Below are 22764 nucleotides of genomic sequence, written 5' to 3' on the forward strand. Positions count from 1 at the left end.
CTGCTCAGCTCACTGCTCACCTGAGTGTCCCCCCCTCCTTCAGGATACTATGAAACCTCAGGGTGACACAGACTAAACAAGGGGGGCATTAGTGAAAGTATCCATCTCTTTACAATATACTGCTCTTTGTTTAAAAACCAGAGCTATTACCAACAACTCAATACTGTTGTTAAAAAGAAGATTTAAGTTTCATAATTAACAAAAATCAATGAAATCCGAATTTTCCCTAATAAATTGAAATTAGTATTTTGTTTATACTATTTCTAAGTATTCATGCTACAACTGTGACTTGTTAGTAAATATAGTGAAGTATTAAGATTAAAACAAATACTCAAAATATAGCCAGTTTTGGAAATTCTCAAATCATTGAACATCTACTGTTTCCAAACATTTTCCTGGTGATACATTGAAAGAAGTAGAAGTGAGGCAAAAGGATATAAAAAAGAGAAATTTTAAAATATCAAATTACTGATGCATAAATATGAACAGAGACCACTTAGATAAGGAATATGTAGCCAGCTTGAAGAATTAAAACCCAAGATCCATCACACTTTCCAGTCATTTCTTTTGAGAGAAGAGTTAATAAATTAGCAATTTAAGAAGTATTTATTAATATGCTGGAATTTAAAAAAATAGAAAAAAAAAGTAGTATTTATTGAGGCCAGGCATGCTGGCTCACACCTGTAATCCTAGCACTCTGGGAGGCCGAGGCAGGCAGATCACTCAAAAGGTCAGTAGTTCAAAACCAGCCTGAGCAAGACATCCATCTCTACTAAAAATAAAAAGAAATTAAGGGGCCAACTAGAAATATAGAAAAAATTAGGCGGGCATGGTGGCGCATGCCTGTAGTCCCAGCTACTCAGGAGGCTGAGGCAGGAGGATCGCTTGAGCCCAGGAGTTTGAGGTTGCTGTGAGCTAGGCTGACGCCACGGCACTCTAGCCCAGGCAACAGGGCAAGACTCTGCCTCAAAAAAAAAAAAAAAAAGTAGTAGTATTTATTGGTTATCTACTACTCCATACTCCAAAATAAAGCACTATAGATTCTTATTTTCCATGAAATAATATCTTTGAAAATGATTTAAGTCAGTATCTGGTAAATTCTTGCTCAAAAGATGAAGAGCTAGAAGGGATAGTTTTATTTTCAAGTAAGTCCACTAAGATTAAATGAAAATGCATACCTTTCTCTAAGATTAACAAGCTTTACTAATAAAATTTCTGGCCGGGCGCGGTGGCTCACGCCTGTAATCCTAGCACTCTGGGAGGCCGAGGCGGGCGGATTGCTCAAGGTCAGGAGTTCAAAACCAGCCTGAGCGAGACCCCGTCTCTACCATAAAAATAGAAAGAAATTAATTGGCCAACTAATATATATAATATAAAATCAGCCGGGCATGGTGGCTCGTGCTTGTAGTCCCAGCTACTCGGGAGGCTGAGGCAGGAGGATTGCTTGAGCCCAGGAGTCTGAGGTTGCTGTGAGCGAGGCTGACGCCACGGCACTCACTCTAGCCTGGGCAAGAAAGCGAGACTCTGTCTCAAAAAAAAAAAAAAAAAAAAAATTTCTGTGCCCTCTTAAACAGGAGCTTACACGAAGAGTCTGTTAAAATGCACACGAACTTGTGAACACCTCTAGTAGAAACAGGAGGGGCCTGCACAGCCACACTGGCCTCAAGAGCCACCACTGTTATGAAACCCACCTGCTCTAACCAGGGAATAGGACTGTCTCCATCACCACAAGCTGTTTTAGGGACTGTATAATCAAATGTTGCACTGAAAAATATGAATAAATGTATTTTTCTGCAGGTGTAACTTGTTTAACCAGCTTTCATTTTAGATGCTTCAATTTCTATGGGAAAAATTTTATGTACTAGATGCATTTTTTTTTTTTTTTGAGACAGAGTCTCACTTTGTTGCCCAGGCTAGAGTGAGTGCCGTGGCGTCAGCCTAGCTCACAGCAACCTCAATCTCCGGGGCTCAGCGATCCTCCTGCCTCAGCCTCCCGAGTAGCTGGGACTACAGGCATGCGCCACCATGCCCGGCTAATTTTTTGTATATATATTTTTAGTTGGTCAATTAATTTATTTCTATTTTTGGTAGAGACGGGGTCTCGCTCAGGCTGGTTTCGAACTCCTGACCTTGAGCAATCCACCCGCCTCAGCCTCCCAAAGTGCTAGGATTACAGGCGTGAGCCACCACGCCCGGCTACTAGATGCATTTTAACTTAGGAATCCTCAGATACAGTAATTTCTTGAGTGTTAGTATTTGTGTGGTAATCCTGAACTTTACATTTTATGACTACATGGTTATAGGTGAGCCCTAGGAAACTACTGTTAAGGAATTTTTTTATCCACTATCACATCACAATGAAACTCATAAGTGAGATGGTTTAGGATCCAAGTGCAGTCTGGGAGCTTGCTAGAAATGGAGAATCTCAGGTCCTATCCCAAAGCTACTGAATCAGAACTTGCATTTTAATAAGATTCCCAAGTGATTCATATGTGTAAACTAGTTATGAGAAGCAGTGGTCAAGAAGAGAGTGTTTCCTATTGCAGACACCAATAATAGGTAACCCTTCATCCCCTTGAATAAACCCTACGGGGTTTAAAATACATGAAGTTCTTTCAAAAATACTATAACTTTCACTGTAATTTTGACTTAACACTCTCTGAAATGTTTTATGTGCTTCAATATCTCAGTATACAAGATATAATCAACATAATATAACTTTCTTCAGACTACAAGTCAAAATTATGGGCCTCTGCAGTGATATCCTGAATGCTACTAGGTATTGTGTCAAACAGTGATTCAGATATTCACATTTCTTCAGGGAAAAGAAAAAAAAAGGGCTTTAGGGCAACTTAAATATTATCAGGATCTTTTAGTCTTCTAGGAGGAGAATGAGCACTAGTCTCATTTATGTTCAATGGGAAGTGGACTTAAAATAATGCAAATTAGATCTTATTTGGACATCAGGGCATCCAAACTTGCTGATTTTCCAGAGAATGGCCAGACATCTAGCAGGGAATTATTTACATAATCTCTCAACTCCATTCCAACAATTCACTTCATCTCAGTAAGTAAAGATGTATGACAGAAAATTACATTAAAATATCAAAAGCATGTTTTTACCTCAATGACTTCTTTCTAGAATATAATCAGTTAGTGAAGCAAAAAGTCTACAATTTTGATGAATTCCTGTTTATCTATTTTTTGTTTGTTCTTTGTGTTTTTAGTGTCATATCTAAGAAGTCACTGCCTAATCCAAAGTCAGGAAATTAATGTGTATGTTTTCTTCTAGGAGTTTTATAGGTTTTGGTTTTACATTTAGGTCTCTGATACATTGAGTTACATATGCATACAGTATCTTTTTTTAATTCTGGCAAGGGATAGAATCAAAAGTGGAAAAAAGGGAACACAAGACTTTCCACCAATTGCCCATACTCACTAATTCCTACCTCACCCAACTGTTTATCATTGACCATCTCTCAGGTTGCTACTGATACCAGAGGGCAAAACCCCAGTGCAGGTATGATGGACATGAGTGAAGGCGCCAGAATTAGCTATACCTTCTAAATCCCTGCTGTTGTTTTTTTCCAACAGATTCAAAAACTATTTGCCATGGAAGTTAAGAGATAAAAGTTGCAACATTCTGACTGTTTAGTGGCAGAAACAATTATGAAATGATCTAAGGGTCTTTTTCAAGGGGAGAGATAATATTTTAGAAAATTAGAATAAAAGACCTCAGATGTTAAAGGATGACAGATTTCAAGATTAACGTAATACTTTACATGTATAGTGTCTGATACTCAATAAAACACATCTAATTTCTTACCTGCATAATGAATACAAACATCTTTAAAAATATTCACTCATAATGATTAGCTGAATTTCAAAAATTAAACATGACAAAATCCTCCATATATTAATATATAGTAGCAGTTATTTAAAAGAAAAGTCTATAATGAATAAAATAGGGATGTAACCTACTTTAAGTAGGAAACAGTAATACATTTTCAAGATTGTGCAGCACACTTATAAAATTTTTCTTTTAGCTAAGATAATTACCAACATTTAAAACAGAATATGAAGATGCTCCTCCAGCTTTATATTTTAATAGAAATGTTCTGAGGTAAAATAAGAACACAAAATTAAAACTGACAAGACTCTCAGAGGCTTTGCCTGCTGCTTTTGGCTCACACACAGAAAATCCTTCTGTAGCAAAGAACTTTCCTTTAATGTCATTTTAAATTTTGAGCAAAAGTAAAATTAGCCAATTATTTTCTTAAATTCAACATCACCATCTGTCCCATTCAGGATAAAGACTTAGAATTACCTAGTATTCATTTTATGTGTCTGAAAACCTAAATAGGGATCAAGAACCAAACTGGTCGCTAGGTCGTCATTTTCACAGAGCTCCTTGGCAGACATTCCAGAAGATGGTACATAACGACTCTGTCCTTCAAATCCTGAATTACCATTACCTGTGAAAAGCAAAAGAAAGAAAAATAACAAATTGGAAACTACTTAAATCTACCTTAAAAATCTTTAGCTTTGTTGCCCATTCAAGCTTGTAATCAAGAAATGAAAAATTACCTATTTCAATCACTTTAGTATTTAAGAATTCAGTACCATTTGCATAAAACAGAAAACCAAATGTAGTAACTACCTCTACTACTGATGCTATTTTGGTCAACAGAGAACACCATCAGGCTCCCAAGAATGGGGCCTGGGTAGTTGTGAGAATCTTTGGTTCAGAATTCAGGGGTCCTCAGACTTTTTAAACAGGGGGCCAGTTCACTGTCCCTCAAACCGTTGGAAGGCCAGACTACAGTTAAAAAAAAACTATGAACAAATTCCTATGCGCACTGCACATATCTTATTTTGAAGTAAAAAAACAAACCAGCACAAACACCCGCATGTGGCCCGCGGGTCATAGTTTGAGGATGCCTGGTTCAGATGCTTTACTCTCCCACCTCCAAGGAACACTGAGAAACAGGGGGTTGGATGTTCACTATTTTAACACAACATACAGGGCTGCTGCAGATAAGGCTGAGGCGAGAGGGAAATAAGAGGAACATAAGACAGTTTCCGTAGCGAGTGCCAGAATTATACATCTCAAGTACCAAAAGGAATCTCAGAGCTAATTTCAGCTTCCTGCTTTTGGACAGAGGAGTGATTATTATCCCCACTTTGGAGGCAACTGAGGCCCAGAGGTTAAGAAACTTGTCTATGATTCCAGAGCTAGGAAGAACAAGTGGGGAAAGTAACAGAGAGAGAGTAACAGGCCTACTTCTAACTGACCTCTCTTTTAAACAATTCTGAATAACTGGATAAAAACAGGGACTGAAATAATTGGGTTTAATTGTAGAAGAAAAGCAATGTAAAAAGAAAAGGAAGGCCAAATTTATAAGGATGAAGTTCATTAGTGCTAAGTTTGACATATACATCAACAGTCTCTTGATGGAATTAGCACACATGATTTACAGAGGACACCAGCAATATAACTTTAAGGCTCTCAAAATGAAAACTTGGAAGAATGAGAGACACAGATTAACTTTCTTTTCATTTACTCTTTCAAAAACAAAATAAACACATGTAAGTTCCTGCCAAAGGTGGATACATGATTTTGCAATCAAATTATCTGCGTGCAGGTATGTGAAAAGCTATCAGAGTTGTTACATTTTCTATAACAGCTTCATGGAAATATAATTCACATGCCATACAGCCCCTGGCAACCACTAATTTACTTTCTGCTTTTATGGATTTACCTATTCTGAAAATTTCATATGGATGGAATCATATAATATGACCTTTTGTGACTGGCTTCTTTCAATTAGCATAATGCTTTCAAGGTTCATGCATACATCAGTACTTCATCCCTATGGTCAATTTATATGCCATTATATGGATATACACTATGTTTTGTTTGTCCATTCATCTACTGGTGGACATCTGAGTTGTTTCCACTTTTTGGCTACTATGAATAATGCAGCTACAAATATCTGTGCACAAGTAATTGTGCATTTGTATGTGTTCAATTCTCTTAGGTAACACCTAGGCTTGGAACTGCTGGGAGTTATATAGTAACCCTGTATTTAACCACTGAGGAACTGTCACACTGTTTTCCAAACTGCATCATTTTACATTCCCACCAGCAATGTATCAAAATTCCAAATTCTCCACATCCTTAACAAGACTTATTTTGTCTTTTTGATTCTAGACATCTTAGTAGTTGTGAAGTGTTATCTTGTGATTTTGATTTGGACTCCCTGATGATTAGTGAGCTAAATGTCTTTTCATGTGCTAAGCAAGCACTTGTATATCTTTAAAGAAATTTCTGTCAGTTCAGATCCTTTGCCCATTTTAAAACTGGGTTTTGCCTTTTACTGTTAACTTTTTTTTTTTTTTTTTTTGAGACAGAGTCTCACTCTGTTGCCCAGGCTAGAGTGCCGTGGCGTCAACCTAGTTCACAGCAACCTCAAACTCCTGGGCTCAAGCGATCCTCCTGCCTCAGCCTCCCAAGTAGCTAGAACTACAGGCATGTGCTACCACGCCCAGCTAATTTCTTCTATGTAATTTTAGCTGACCAATTAATTTCTTTCTATTTTTAGTAGAGATGAAGTCTTGCTCTTGCTCAGGCTAGTTTCAAATTCCTGACCTTGAGCAATCCACCTGCCTCAACCTCCCAGAGTGCCAGGATTACAGGCGTGAGCCACCGTGCCCAGCCACCTGTTAACTTTCAAGAGTTCTTTATATATTCTAGATACTACTCCCTTATCCGATATACGATCTGAAAATATTTTCTCCCATTCTGTGGTTGTTTTTCTCAGGTTCTTGATGGTGTCCCTTAAAGCACAAAAGTTTGTAATTTTTAACTTATTTATTTTAGAGACGGGGTCTATGTTGCCTAGGCTGGATTTGAACTCCTGGGCTCAAGAGATTCTCTTATCTCAGTCTCCAAGTAGCTGGGACTACAGGTGTTCACCACTGCACCCAGCAAAAAGTCTACAAATTTGATGAATTCCTGTTTATCTATTTTTTGTTTGTTCTTTGTGTTTTTAGTGTCATATCTAAGAAGTCACTGCCAAATCCAAAGTCAGGAAATTAATGTGTATGTTTTCTTCTAGGAGTTTTATAGGTTTTGGTTTTACATTTAGGTCTCTGATACATTGAGTTACATATGGTGAGATAGGTGTACAACTTCATTCTTTTGCATATGGATATCCAATTTTTCCAACACTTTTTGTTGAGAAGACTATTCCTTCCCCACTGAATTTTCTTGGCACTACTGCCAAAAATCAATTGGCCAAATATGTGAGCATTTATTCTGGACTCTCAATTCTATTCCAGGGATTTACATGTCTATCTATATGCCAGTGCATCACTGTCTTGACTACTGCATATTTATAGTGAGTTCTGAAATCAGCAAGTGTAAGTTCTTCAACTTTGTTATTTTTCAAGATTGTTTTGGATATATTCTGGGTCCCTTAAATTCTAAGATTCTAAGAATTACAGGATCAGCTTGTCATTTTCTGTAAAGAAGCAAGTTAGTATTTTGATAGGGATTGTGCTGAGACTATAGATTTGAGGAGTACTGCCAATTTAACAATATTAAGTCTTCCAACCAACAAACAAGAGATGTCTTCTTTCCACTTAGTCTTTAATTTCTTTCAATAATGTTTTGTAGTTTTCAGAGTACAAGTTTTACACTTCTTTTGTAAAATTTATTCCCTTTTTAGATATCACTGTGAATGAAATTGTTTTCTTAATTTCCTTTTTGGACTATTCATTGCAAGTATATGAATATACAATTTTTTTTTTTTTTGAGACAGAGTCTCGCTTTGTTGTCCAGGCTAGAGTGAGTGCTGTGGCGTCAGCCTAGCTCATAGCAACCTCAAACCCCTGGGCTCAAGCGATCCTACTGCCTCAGCCTCCCAAATAGCTGGGACTACAGGCATGCGCCACCATGCCCGGCTAATTTTTTCTCTATATATTAGTTGAGCAATTAATTTCATTCTATTTATGGTAGAGACAGGGTCTCGCTCTTGCTCAGGCTGGTTTCAAACTCCTGACCTCAAGCAATCCACCCGCCTCGGCCTCCCAGTGTGCTAGGATTACAGGCGTGAGCCACTGCGCCCGGCCTGCATATACAATTAACCTTTGCATACTGATCTTGCTTGTATCCTGCAAACTTGAACTTACTATTATTTTTTAAGAGACAGGGTCTTGCTGTCACCCAGGCTAGAATGCAGTGGCGTGATCATAGCTCATTGTAACCTTGAACTTCTGGGCTCAAGCAATCGTCCTGCTTCAGCCTCCTGAGTAGGTGGGACTTCTGGCACACACCACCAATTTTAAAATTTTTGGGGCCAATTTTAAACTTTTTTTGTAGTGATGAGTTCTCGCTATGTTGCCCAGGCTAGTCTTGAACTCCTGGCCTTGAGTGATCCTTCTGCCTTGACCTCCCAAATCACTGGGATTACAGGTGTGAGCCACCAAATGAGCCTGGTCTCATTTATCAATTCTAATACAAGTTGAGTATCCTTAACCTGAAAACCTGAAATCTGAAACTTTTTGAGTGCCAACATGTCACTTAAGATAAATATTCATTGGAATATCTTAGATTTTTGGACTATGGATACTGAACTGTAAGTACAGTTGATCCTTGAACATGGGTTTGAACTGCATGGGTCTACTTATATGTGGATTTTTGTCCAACTATACCACCTGAGACAGCAAGACCAATGAATCCTCTTCCTCTGCCTGCTCAATGTGCAGATGACAAGGATGAAGGCCTTTATGAATATCCACATTCACTTAATTAGTAAATATATTTTCTCTTTTGTATGATTTTCTTAAATAACATATTATTTCTCTAGCTTACTTTATTGTAAGACTACAGTATAAAATACATGTAACATACACATTCATGACTGTTTGTGTTATCAGTAAGGCTTCACGTCAATAGCAGTTAAGTTTTTGAGGAGTCACAAGTTATATGCAGATTCTTTTTTTTTTTTTTTTTTTTTTTGAGACAGAATCTCACTCTGTTGCCTGGGCTAGAGTGCCGTGGCATCAGCCTAGCTCACAGCAACCTCAAATTCCTGGGTGCAAGCGATCCTTCTGCCTCAGCCTCCCAAGTAGCTGGGACTACAGGCACGCGCCACCATGCCCGGCTAATGTTTTCTATATATTTTTAGTTGGCCAATTAATTTTTTTCTATTTTTAGTAGACACGGGGTCTCGCTCTTGCTCAGGCTGTTTTCGAACTCCTGACCTTTAGTGATCCTCCTATCTCGGCCTCCCAGGTGTGAGCCACCACAACCGGCCCACCCTAATCTTATTTCTTTCCTTCACTCTGTTTTCTAGTGTTTTAAGGTGGAGGGTTAGTTATTGACTTATGATCTTCCTATTTTTTTTTTTTTTTTTTTTTTTGAGACAGAGTCTCGCTTTCTTGCCTAGGCTAGAGTGAGTGCCGTGGCATCAGCCTAGCTCACAGCAACCTCAAACTCCTGGGCTCAAGCGATCCTCCTGCCTCAGCCTCCCGAGTAGCTGGGACTACAGGCACGAGCCACCATGCCCGGCTGATTTTCATATTATATATATTAGTTGGCCAATTAATTTCTTTCTATTTTTATGGTAGAGACGGGGTCTCGATCAGGCTGGTTTTGAACTCCTGACCTTGAGCAATCCGCCCGCCTCGGCCTCCCAGAGTGCTAGGATTACAGGAGTGAGCCACCGCGCCCGGCCTGATCTTCCTTTTTTAATATATATTTCTCAACTATAAGTTTCCCTTTAAGCCACTGCTTTAGCTGCATCTGCTAAGTTTTGGTATGCTGTACCTTCCTTTTTATTCACTGAATGTTTTCTGATTTCCTTTTTGTTTTCTTCTTGATCCACTGATTATTTAGGAGCATGTTGTTTAATTTCCATGTATTCATGAACTTCCCAAATTTCTTTGTTATTGATTTCTAATTTTACTCCACCATGATCAGAGAACATACTTTCTATCCCAGAGAATGTTCCATGTCCACTTGAGAAAAATGTGTATTCTGCTGCTGTTGGGTGGAATGTTCTATAGATGCCTGTGAGGTCTAGTTGATTTACACAGTGTTGTCTAAGTTGTTCTATCCATTACTGAAAGTGAAGTACTGAAGGCTTCAAATTATTGTCAAACTATTTCCCCCTTCAATTTTGTCAGGTTTTGTTTCATGTACATTGAGGCTCTGATGTTAGGTGAAGTCACTGCATTTTATCTAAGATGGAGCATTGCTCTGTGCTCTCCCGTTTCTCTTTATCACTGGCTCTCATTTTGCACCATTCTTGCCCAATGTCATTCAATGTGATGCTGTCATCTACACACTCTGAGCTTTCCCAATCTATACCTCTATATTTATCTACACTTGGCAGAGTGTAACCCACATAATGGTAATTTCCTAAGTTCTTGTGTATTTCCAAGAATTAAACTCATTAAAACATTTCTGCACTATGATGCATAAAGGAAGCCAATAGCAATTAGTTAAAAAGCTTAAGAGATGCCCAATTTACTGACCAGAACAACTGCCACTGACATGGTCACTACATTTCTCAATTCTTCAGGTTCCCACCAAATGTTAAGGGTGGAGATAGGATCAGGGTGCATGCTTAATGCAACTTCAGGAGTGAGCCAGTATCCATGCAGAGGACAGCCTGTTCAGTCTCAGGCTCTTTCCTACTCCCATCCCAAGAAGGAATTCTGCCTGGTTTTCTACAGTAACAGTGATCTAATCTGATATGGAAAGGCTAAAGACAGCCGGGGCCCAATGAGTAGCATAAACTCCTAAAAAGAAAGAGGGAAGTCAATCAGAACCGGTACAGTCTATCTGAAACTGTAGAAAACTCCAGCCTAATCCAAACCACTGGGAATAGGCCAACTCTACCACAAACCAACGATATTCAATAGTGGCTAGATTGTTATAAAAAGCAGAAACTGAAAAAAATTTGTCCTCCTTAACATGGGCATACAAATGTAGATGACTTTTTGGACATACAGCTATCTAGCTACACAATTATCCTCAGACATTTTACTACTCTTAGACGAAGTACAAAACATGTACTAAACCTCCAATTTCCTGAATTCTCAAAAAGCAGCCTTGTCCTCATCAAGAGCTACAGAGGTAATAAAGTTAACTTGTTATCAGCAGTGTTTCACTGTGAGGACAAACCACTGTTTACTTACAGGGTAAGTATCTACAATTTGTGAAGCGCTTTCACGCAGTCAGTTCTATCTGTCCTCCATTCTACTTATGCAGGTTAGTAGTTGATTTTATTATTCACATTATTTCACACAACATTTATAGACATTAGCATAGAAGTACATACTTATACTTTCATTGAATATAAAAAAAACCATTTAAATCTATAAGAAATTCAAAAGCAGTGTTTTGAAAATTTTTATATAACAACCATTCAGGTATAAATTCTACAAAATATAAAGTTATGGATAGAAAAGCATAATTAAGATTATATAAAGCATTAAACATAAGTTTTACATGTTGTTCGACAAAACTGATGACTTTGAAAGTAAAATAATTATACTGTTAACTATGAAAACGTAAAACATTGTTTTGATGACAAAAGAAAACAGAAGGCACATCACAAACTGGAAGGAATTACTGCCACATATCACAATCAAAACAGCCATACATCATCTGTTTAAGTGTATACATACATCTGCTGGACCTCCTCTCGACTGCGTTTTTGCCAGCCTTCAGGGTGTCCTTCCCCGTGTGCTGTAGTTTTGACTGATTCTGCTGATGGTCATTAGACAACTTGCCTCCATTTCTCCTGCCATTCACCACCATGTTCTTGGATTCTCCCAACCACTTCATACCCACAGACAGCCTGACCCAGGTGCATTTAGTCACTCTCTTCTAATAGCTTAGAGAATAACTTCAATGTTCTCTCCTAAAAGAAACAAAATATAAAAAACAAAACAAAATGTAGAGGTAAATACATGAAAGATCATTCTAAACAGACCCTTGAGAAAGATACATAACATTATAAGTATATTCATGTGCAACATAATGATGTTTGTCAACAACAGACTCATATATAATGGTTGTCCCATAAAATTATAATGGAGCTGAAAAATTCCTATTGCCTAGTATTTACTACATTATACACTTTTTAAACATTATTATAGAGTGTACTCCTTCTGCTTATTAAAAAAAAAGAAAACCAGTAACTGTAAAAAAGCCTCAAGTCCTTCAGCAGGTATTCCAGAAAAAGGCACTGTTATATCATAGGAGATGACAGCTCCATGCATGTTATTGCCCCTGAAGACTTTTTAGCGGGACAAGATGTAGAGGTGGAAGACAGTGATATTGATTATCTTGATCCTGTGAAAGCCTAGCCTAATGTGTGACTGTGTCTTTAGTTTTTTAAAAAGAAGTTTAAAAAGAAAAAAAAATTAAAAATAGAAAAAATAAAGATATAAAGAATATATTTGTGTATAATTGTACAATGTTTATGTTTTAAGTGTTATTATAAAAAGGTTAAAAAGTTTAATGAAATTAAAAAGTTTATAAAGTAAAAAAATTACAGTAAGCTAAGGCTATTATTGAAAAACATTTTTATAAATTTAGTGTAGCCTAGTATACAACATTTATAAACATAGTGTCCAATAATGTCCTAGGCCTTCACATTCACTCAACACTCACTCAAATGACTCACCAGAGCAACTTCCAGTCTTGCAAGCTCCATTTATGGTTAAGTGCCCTATACATGTATACTGTATTTTTATCTTTTATTCTGTATTTTACTATACTTTTTCTATGTTTAGATACACAAATACCATTGTGTCACAACTGCCTACAGTATTCAGCACAGTAACATGCTATACAGGTCTGTGGCCCAGGAGCTACAACAGCCTAAGTAAGTATATAGTAGGCTGTACTACCTAAGTTTATGTAAGTACGTTCAATGATGTTCACATGATGACAAACTTGCCTTCTGTCTCATTTCTCAGAATGTTCCCTATTGTTAAGCGACATATGATTGTAATTTACTAATTGATGTCTCCACTATTTACTTTTTTTTTTTTTAAAAAACAGAATCTCACTCTGTTGCCCAGGCTAGAGTGCAGTGGCGTCAGCTTGGCTCACAGCAACCTCAAACTCTTGGGCTAGAGCAATCCTCCTGCCTCAGCCTCCCGAGTAGCTGGGACTACAGGCATGCGCCACCACGCCCGGCTAGGACTACAGGCACGCGCCACCATGCCTAGCTAATTTTTTCTATATATTTTTTAGTTGGCCAATTAATTTCTTCCTATTTATAGTAGAGATAGGGTCTCTTGCTCAGGCTGGTTTCGAACTCCTGACCTTGAAGGATCCTCCAGCCTTGGCCTCCCAGAGTGCCAGGATTACAGGCGTGAGCACCATGCCTGGCCGATGTCTCCAGTATTTCTAGGCAGCCTTGGTTCTCCCCAGTCATATGATGCCATGCTCAGGACTACAGCAAACCCCTAAGGCTCGGACTGGAAAGTAAACTACGTGAAGCAGGGACTTATTCTGCCTGTGCTTAGAATAACCACCAGCAAACAGTGATAAATAAATATTTATCTTTCAATTACCAATACAAATCATCTTTGCTCCTTATTATGCTGTTATCTAGGTATAGCTCTATAATCTGCTCAAATAACATGTTCTGGTAATGTTCTATGAAATCCTGAGAGTAAACTATAAGGAAGTTATTTATCCCCTTTGTTCCAAGGAAAGCACAGGAAGAGGCATCTATGTTAATTAAGCCTTGTCCACCAGAGTAAGAGGCTCCTAACTGTTACTCTATTCATTACTTACAGCATAAAGATATGTAACACTTTAGCAGACAGACAAGTAAAAGACCTTATATCTTTTGTTATTAGTTTAACTCATTGTTCAAGATATTTAAGAGATCAATATTCAAATATCAAAGTAGTGCCCATCTAAAAATATCTGATATCTGCCTGATTCCTTTACGATGGCAAAAAAGTTGAGAGGCTACCATATTACATTTGGTAGTACAGAGGTAGCCCTCACTATCTGAATCTTAATTAGCTGATTTGGGGACTGAATAGTTTGGATAGTGGGGGATGCCTATAATTTATAAGGACCTTTGGAAATGACAGTATTGTAGATTATATCTGTTGCTAATGGAATGAGAAAAAGGGTATCCCTGATATTGCCTCCTTATGGTATTATGCTTTAGTGTGAGTCAGACTAAAAAGGCCCTAAGACAACAAAGTACAAAACTACAGAATTCAAGAGCCAAAGGGGGCTGTGCGCGGTGGCTCACCCCTGTAATCTTAGCACTCTGGGAGGCTGAGATGGGCGGATCGCTCGAGGTCAGGAGTTCGAAACCAGCCTGAGCAAGAGCGAGACCCCGTCTCTACTAAAATTAGAAAGAAATTAATTGACCAACTAAAAATATATATACAAAAAATTAGCCAGGCATGGTGGCACATGCCTGTAGTCCCAGCTACTCGGAAGGCTGAGGCAGTAGGATCGCTTGAGCCCAGGAGATTGGGGTTGCTGTGAGCTAGGACGCCATGGCACTCACTCTAGCCTGGGTAACAAAGTGAGACTCTGTCTTAAAAAAAAAAAAAAAAAAAAAAAAATAGCCAAAGGGGCCAGGGCGTGGTGGCTCATGCCTGTAATCCCAGCACTGTGGGAAGCTGAGGCAGGTGGATTGTTTGAACTCCGGAGTTCATGACCAGCCTGAGCAAGAGCAGGACCCCTGTCTCTACTAAAAAAATAGAAAGAAATTAGCTGGACAACTTAAACACACACACACACACACACACACACACACACACACACACACACACACATATATTAGCCAGGCATGGTGGCACATGTCTGTAGTCCCAGTTACTCGGGAGGCTGAGGCAGTAGGATTGCTTGAACCCAGGAGTTTAAGGTTGCTGTGAGCTAGGCTGATGCCACGGCACTCTAGCTTGGGCAACAGAGTGAGACTATCTCAGAAAAAGCAAAAAGATCCAAAGGGACTTTAAGATCACCAGTACAACTCCTTCAATTTGCAGATGGAAATGAGGTCACATGCCCAGTGCCACACAACTAACCTCATCATAAGTAGAACACAGCACTGCTGCCCAAGAATCTCTCAACTATACCGGATAAGGGTCAGTTTCCCGTCCTTTTCACAAACACACAGAAAAGTACAAATGACGAATTATTCTGAAGTACTCCAAGAAACGCATACCTGGACATGGCTTTAATGATGCCCAACACAAACACAAAACATTAATTTTTCCTTGACTTCAGGTCTCTCTCAAGTCACAGGAGTATTTGTGTTAATTTGCAGTTAATTCAAGATGTGCATGTGAGCGGCATGCTTAGGTGCAAGGTAAAAAACACCTGATCAATGCTAAGGATACCTTTACAATTGTTCTCTAATATGTATTTTTCTCCTGGATTCCTCATTATTGAAATTTAATTTATATTCAACTTTTAGTGTGCTTGTGTTTTGATTCTTCTTGTAAGCTTCACTAAACCTGCTTAAACAACAGGAAAGGGTAAGTAAAACTATTATACATCAGTTATAAGCTAAATATTTTTCAATTTTTTATCAAATTTAACACAAGATCTCTTGTCAAATACCCTATATTTATACTTAGGAGAAAAGGCATAGAACTCAAGTATACTTACTTCTGAAGCATAAAAGGCAAAACAAGCTTGAGAAAAAAAGAGCAATGCACCATGGCCTTCTCTCACCTTTCTCCTCTGTCTGCCTGGAACACAATAACCCCACCTTTTTGTCTGGCTAATTCCTTTAAGTCACAGTTCAGTGTCTACGTCCTCTAGGAAGTCTTCTTTCACTTTCACTGCCAAATCCAGTTATAGATTTCTACTACAAAACTTATTGTAACTGTCTGCCTGCTTCCTTAACTGAGAGTTCCAGAAGTCAAGAGTCTCCTTTTCATCTCTCTGACCTCAGTATCTAGTGCAGCACACAGATCAGAGGCACTCATGATGAAAGATTAAGTAAATGAGGTTATAGTCTCCATCATGTCACAGAAACCACTTCTACATTTTTTTTAGAAACTACAAACTAAAGTTATTGCCTGACCTCTTTAAATCCTTGTCCTTCTCAAGATGTCCATGGTGTCAAGGCAGTGAGAGAAACTCATGCACAGGTGCAAACATGGCGGGAATCGTAGCTGCTACCACCACCAACCTCCCACCAACTGCTGGTGTGCTTTCTGGTCACCCCCTAGTTCCACACCTCCAGAGAAAAAGAACGAGGAGGAGGTAAACAAAGTGCTTTGGTTCTTTAGGAAATCCGTCTCTAGAATGCCTACATCTGACACACAACTTATGGATAACGACTGAAGAGTGCATTTTTAAGATTCATAGGAGTCCTAATATGCATCAATGATAAGACATTAAGTGTACAAATATGGAATAGAAAAGAAATAGATGGAATAAAAACAGTCTCAATCAAGATTCCCACTCAAGAGATAAAAGCAGAAAATCCAGGGACAAGGCCCAGCAATACGTGTCGTGATAAGACCTCTAGGTGATGCAGGCTCCAGTGTGAGAACTGTTGCTCTAACACTTATTCATCCAATCTATCACCTGTTATAGCAAAGAAATGCCAAAATTTTAAGAAAGATTATAGAATAAAAATTTTAATTTTAAGAAATTACATCTATCAACGAAAATTTTTCTGAGAATGAGGAAAAGTTCACCAATAAATCATTTTAGCAGTGGCACCCTTCTCAGCTCAGTTCAGACACAGACTGAGATCCACTCTAATTTATACGTATTTTAACTAAACGTGAGTTAAGCATCCAAACTGGAACAAATCTGTGACCTTGGGTCTTATTTACGTTGTGGTCCGCTGACAGTCTGAACTGCAGCTGCCTTATGTAAAAGGCACAGACCACAGCTGAATTTCACCAGTACGGACGCACTACACACGTCTGGATGTCGTCCCGCAGATGCTTCCCTGCTCTCCACATGTTCATACAACAGCTGTTAGTAAAGCCAAACGCTTGACTTAAGCTCACAAATGAAAATTTTGTAAAAGCAGTTCTAATAAAGCTATCGATAATTTTGGGGCTATTCATAAATTTTTAGCTCAAAATGAATTTATATGCTACTACTCATCAGGTCATTGTTTGTTCTGTCCTCATGAGTGTGAAATCTGTTCTTGCTGGCATGATCTGGACTACAAGCTTACACATCAAAGGCAATGATAGGCCAGGTGTTGGTGGCTCACGCCTATAATCCCAGCACCCTGGGAGGCCGAGGCACAGGATCGCTTGAGGTCAGGAGTTCAAGGCCAGCCTGAATAAGAGCAAGACCCCATTTCTACTAAAAAAAAAATAAAAAGAAATTAGCCAAACAACTAAAAATAGAAAAAATTAGCCGAGCATGGTGGCATATGCCTGTAGTCCCAGCTACTTGGGAGGCTGAGGCAGGAAGATTGCTTAAGCCTAGGAGTTGGAGGTTGCTGTGAGCTAGGCTGATGTCACAGCACTCTAGCCTGGACGACAGAGCAAGACTCTGTCTCAAAAAAATAAAAAAATAAAATAAAGGCAATGATGGAATTTTAAAAAGCTAACACAGGTCACTATGACAGTAGACTATGGAGAAATTGGGGTTGAAAACATCAGGTGGGCAGCAAAGCCTAAATGCTTCATGCCTGCCATGCCCCCCTCCCAACAAATAAGAGTGCAGTCTCTCTGCCATGAAACACAGTGCATATGAAAATGTCCCCATGGTCATGGCTTGGCTGACAACAATTGATTTAATTAGCCATTCACTATATCTGGTAGTAAAAATTGCCTCTGTTTTGTTGCAAAATTGGCAGGAAAAAAAAGTCAAGAAAGGACTACTAACTACTTCTTAAGTGGCGTAATAGTCACAAATCTTTCTCTGTTCTGATTTTCTAATATAAAACTGTCAGGAAAATCATTACAGATTTACTATATTCCAGATACTATTGAAGGCACTGATACCACCGCAAAGTACACATCAAGGTTTCTGCCTTCATCTGTGCTTATATTCTAATGGAAAAAGCACTAAGAAATAATGAACAAATAAATTTTAGCATCTTGGAAAAAATAAAGCTGTCTGTGGTGGCAGGGAGTGTTTCAGGTGGAGGAGGATGACAGTGGCTTTTTTCTGAGAGCACACCAGGGAGGAGTGTACTAGGGAAAGGGAAGAGTAAGCATGAAGCCTGGAGGCAGAAATGCACAGTGTGTGTGAGGAATAGCACAGAGGCTGGTGTGGCTGGAGCAGATGATAGGTACAGAGACAGGATGAGGTCAGAGAGCCTGCTAGAATCAAGGGCTTCAAAAGCCACTGCCAAGACTTGGGCATTTACTCCCAGTGAGATGGGAAGCAAGGGTGACATAATCTAACTCACAGTTTCAAAGGACCATGCTGGCAGCTTGCTATATGGAGAAGCACTCACAAATACTTTTTCAAAAGCAGTTTTAAGCTACAGAAACTACTAATAATTTCTGGGCACAAGAGAACGTAGGGAGACTAGTTAAGAGATTATTGCAATAAGTCAGAGGAAAACTAGTGGCTTGCAGTAACTGAGGTGCCAGGTGGTTGCTTTCGGGATCTTTTCTGAAGGTTTTGCTGATAGTCAGGACTTGCTGACAGACTGAATGTGAGAGAGAGAAAGAGGACTCAAATATACCTCCAAATGGAAGAATGGAATTACTATTTAGGGAGGTGATAAAGACTACAGGGATCAGGTTTGGGTAGGGGTTGGAGTGAGTTGGTTTTGGTCATTTATTCTTTTTTTTTTTTGGTTTTAATCATTTTTGAGATGCCCATTAGAGGTCCAAGTAGAGTACACAGCTGGATATAAGGGTCTGGAGTCTAGGTCCAAACTGGAGACACAAATTTGGAATCAGAGTATTAATGATATTTCAAGCCATGGGACCTGATGAAATTATGCAGGAGTGAGCACAGATCAAAGAAATCCAAGGACTGAGGGAGGTACTCTAACATCTAGAGGTCAAGATGAGGAGAAAACAGTACGGAATAAAATCAAAAGGAGCTACTAGTGAGCAAGGAGGAGAACCAAGAGCAAACCAGGAACAATGCTTCAAGAAGGGAGCGATCAACTTGGGCAAAGGCTGCAGAAGCCCAGAAAGCAAGTATCTTTCTTTTATGAGGAGAAAGGATGGGCCACTGGCGATCTGTGAGCACTACTCAGAAACGACAGAAAGCTTCTAAAATGGCTTATACATGAAATACACACTTGTGAGGACAGAAGGGGTTTTACTTAAGAAATAGATGGCAGAGGGGAATAAAAAAACAGCAAAAAAGGGACCATGTACAGTGGGCTCATTGTGAGTGTTCACAAAAATGATGCAACCAGGCTCTGAGGAAATGCAACTGTGATTATGCTCTGAGATGGGCAGCACCACTTCCCTGAGAGGTTTATCCAACACTAAAGTCAACAGGAAAGGAAGATTCGCCTTATGTGGTCACTGGATCAATGGCTGTGGAAAGAAGTACACACTCCAGATTCCAGTACTAAACTTAAATCAAAGGGGGACAATTTACGATCAAGATAAAACATACCAGAAAACTGCTAAAGTAAGGAATTTATTGATTTATGAGACAAGGTGTTGCACTGCTGCCCAGGCTAGAGTACAGTGGTGTTATCATAGCTCACTACAACCTCAAACCCCTGGGCTCAAGCAATCCTCCCACTTCAGCCTCCTGAATAGCTGGGACTACAGGTGTGCACCACCATGCCTGGTTGATTGTTCTTTCTTTGTAGAGATGGGCTCTCATTATGTTGCTCAGGATGATATTGAACTCCTGACCTCAAGCGATCCTCCCGCCTCGGCCTCTCGAAGTGCTAGGATTACAGGTGTGAGCCACCATACCTGTAAAAACTCTATTTAAAGGGGAAGATATTTCAAGAATTAAAGCTGTATTTAAAGAGGACACTCCTAATCATATTATACTACCACTAAGATAAAAGGCACCACACCCAGTACCACCAGGATACATTCCAAATCACCAACACCAATGGCTATCTTTGGAGGGATGGGATAACTTTAAAAAATATTTTTCCCCCAAATGTCTACAGTGAACATATTTATAAATAATCAGAAAAAAACAAAAGCCTTAATACTTTAACAAGTTTCAAAAGAATGCAGAGTTGTTTCATAGAAAATGTGCTAACATACCTGCTCCTATGCCTGCCATAAGGGTGGCCGCTCAACTAATGTCAGCACCCTTCCCTTCCCATAGTCCTGATATGGGATTATACATTGTTGAGTGACTTTTGAGTTAACAGCTTGTGTTCAATTTGAGAACTCTGGTTCCAATCTCTTTTAACTTAAATACAGGAGTTTTTTGCTTACCATCGTAACACAAACCAGGATTTTAAAAAAAATCTGTCAGAAAAATAAAACATTGATTCTGACTGTCAAGAATTTTAACCTAATTCCTGTGACATTACACCAAGACTGCTCTAACCAGTTTACATGTTTAACTTGTCTACAGATAGTTTACCTTAGTTTATCTTAAATTATCCAGTGGCAAGGAAACAATCCCCAAGTGGTTGAAATAGAGAAGTTAACATACATTTTTAAGCTCTAGCCTGTTAGAGGACTTTCAGAAATCTTTATTGAGAAAAGCAAAGAAAACAAGTTAAGTGATTCAAGCTATAATTTGGTAAGAAAAGCAATTTAGCACACCAAACTGTTAATAGTGTTATCTCCAGAGAATGAGGTTACAAGCAACTTTTACCTTTTTTTGTTCAACTTGTCAAAACAAATGTGTTATTACTTTTGTAATAAAAATAAAGATATTTATAAAAAGGAAAATAAAACAGGTTGGTAGCTTCCTACCACAGGGCCTTTGTACTTGGGATCCTGCCAATCTGCGCAGCAGCACCTGCCCAACCCCACTCCTCCAGCCCCGTGGATTTCCTTACACATTTTAACCCCTTCCATTTCTCATCATGGCGCTTATTACCGTACTCATTTCTCTGTGCAATTATTTGATAACATCTACTTCCCTCATGGTAGAATAAACTAGCTAAGATACACTTTCATGTCACTGGAACCTGGCACAAGGCCCAGCATAGGTCCATTCGTATCACACCCCCTTTCTAATCCCAAACCTAACTGCTACATGGAATCCCCATTGGTTATTAGTTCTTTCACTCAAATCTGAAATTACAAAAGGATCTATAACGTAGCAAAGAATTCCAAGTCAGTCTTAATCAATGGCAATTCTAAATCCACCTACAATCAATCTATATCCAAGTTCCATGGAATCCTATATCAATCATTCTAGAGACTAGGCCACCATAAACCCTGAAAAGCTATCAGAAGCATTTGTGATCAATATTCCATCATAAGGCTATAATACAGTTTGACAGGGCAATTGCTGAGTTGCCAATTTGTTAGAAAACTACCATGAATTCATGTTCATACCTATAACCTTAAAACTTGCTCCTATAGGCCGGGCGCTGTGGCTCACGCCTGTAATCCTAGCTCTTGGGAGGCCGAGGCGGGCGGATTGCTCAAGGTCAGGAGTTCAAAACCAGCCTGAGCAAGAGCGAGACCCCGTCTCTACTATAAATAGAAAGAAATTAATTGGCCAACTGATATATATATAAAAAAAATTAGCCGGGCATGGTGGCGCATGCCTGTAGTCCCAGCTACCCGGGAGGCTGAGGCAGAAGGATCACTCGAGCCCAGGAGTCTGAGGTTGCTGTGAGCTAGGCTGACGCCACGGCACTCACTCTAGCCTGGGCAACAAAGCGAGACTCTGTCTCAAAAAAAAAAACAAAAAAAAAAAACTTGCTCCTATAAATACTGTTGTCAGAAATAAATTTCACTTGAGAAGCTAGATGACTTGTCAGAGAAGTTCAACTACTGCTAGTTTTATGAAAGGAAAAAAGCCTTGAGGATTTTTGTTTCTCTGAATTCACAATTATGCCTCTACCTAAGGCAGAGCCAGTGCCCTCCTTTTTCTTATTTAAAGACTAGAGCTACCATGCTAATTCAAATGCTAATTAGGTATATAGTACCATCAGCACAATAGCAAAGAATAGGTCTCTATACTTATAAAATAATTATGAATTCCTGTGTTGTTACTATCATTCCTGCTTTCCTTCTCTAGCATTTGGTCCAGCTTCAGACAATTCAACCGCTTTCTGGCACTCTCTGGTGGTAATGTCCCCACTCAGGCCTCCAAGGGAATGAGGCCTAAACCTATGCAATTCACACCAAGGCATAATGATTCACCATCTTTTAAGGATAAAATGATGGCTACAGATATCATCACTAAGTTTTGAAAAATACTGATCGTGCTAAATTGGTTGAACTAATTGCTCTAAAGGAGACTGTAGTAGTTATGCTGAAAAATGGCCCCCAAGGATGTCAGGTCCTAATCTCTAGAGCCTGTGAATGTCACCTTATAAGAAAAAGGGTGCCTGAACAAAAAAGAAAAGAAAAGGGGTTTTTGAAGATGTTATTACATTAAGGATTTTGAGATAAAAAAAATTATCCTCAATTATCCAGGTAGTCTCTACGTGCTATCCCAAACACCTTTATAAGAGGCAGAGAGAGACTGATATCTCACACAGAAGAGAAGGAACAGCAGAGACTGGAGCAATGTGGCCATAAGCAAAGGCAGCCACTGGCAGCCAAAAGAGGCAAAGAAGAGATTTGCTCCTCACTCTGGGAGGCTGAGGCGGGCAGATTGCTCGAGGTCAGGAGTTAGAAACCAGCCTG

General features: G+C 39.1%; 1 protein-coding gene across 5 annotated transcripts in view; it reads right to left on the reverse strand.

Moving 5' to 3' along the window:
• Positions 1-22764, reverse strand: part of KMT5B (lysine methyltransferase 5B) — a 53517-nt gene that overhangs the window by 22025 nt on the left and 8728 nt on the right. For all 5 annotated transcript variants that reach the window (XM_012757616.3, XM_012757614.3, XM_020286461.2 and 2 more), the window contains exons 2-3: positions 11704-11939; positions 4328-4475 (exon numbers count right to left, since the gene is read on the reverse strand). In XM_012757616.3, coding sequence (XP_012613070.1) covers positions 4328-4475; positions 11704-11863 — 308 coding nt within the window. In that variant the 5' untranslated portion in view covers positions 11864-11939. The remainder of the gene's footprint in view (positions 1-4327; positions 4476-11703; positions 11940-22764) is intronic.

This window comes from Microcebus murinus, chromosome 4 (genome assembly GCF_040939455.1).
Source record: "Microcebus murinus isolate Inina chromosome 4, M.murinus_Inina_mat1.0, whole genome shotgun sequence".
In the NCBI taxonomy this organism is placed as follows: Eukaryota; Metazoa; Chordata; class Mammalia; order Primates; family Cheirogaleidae; genus Microcebus; species Microcebus murinus.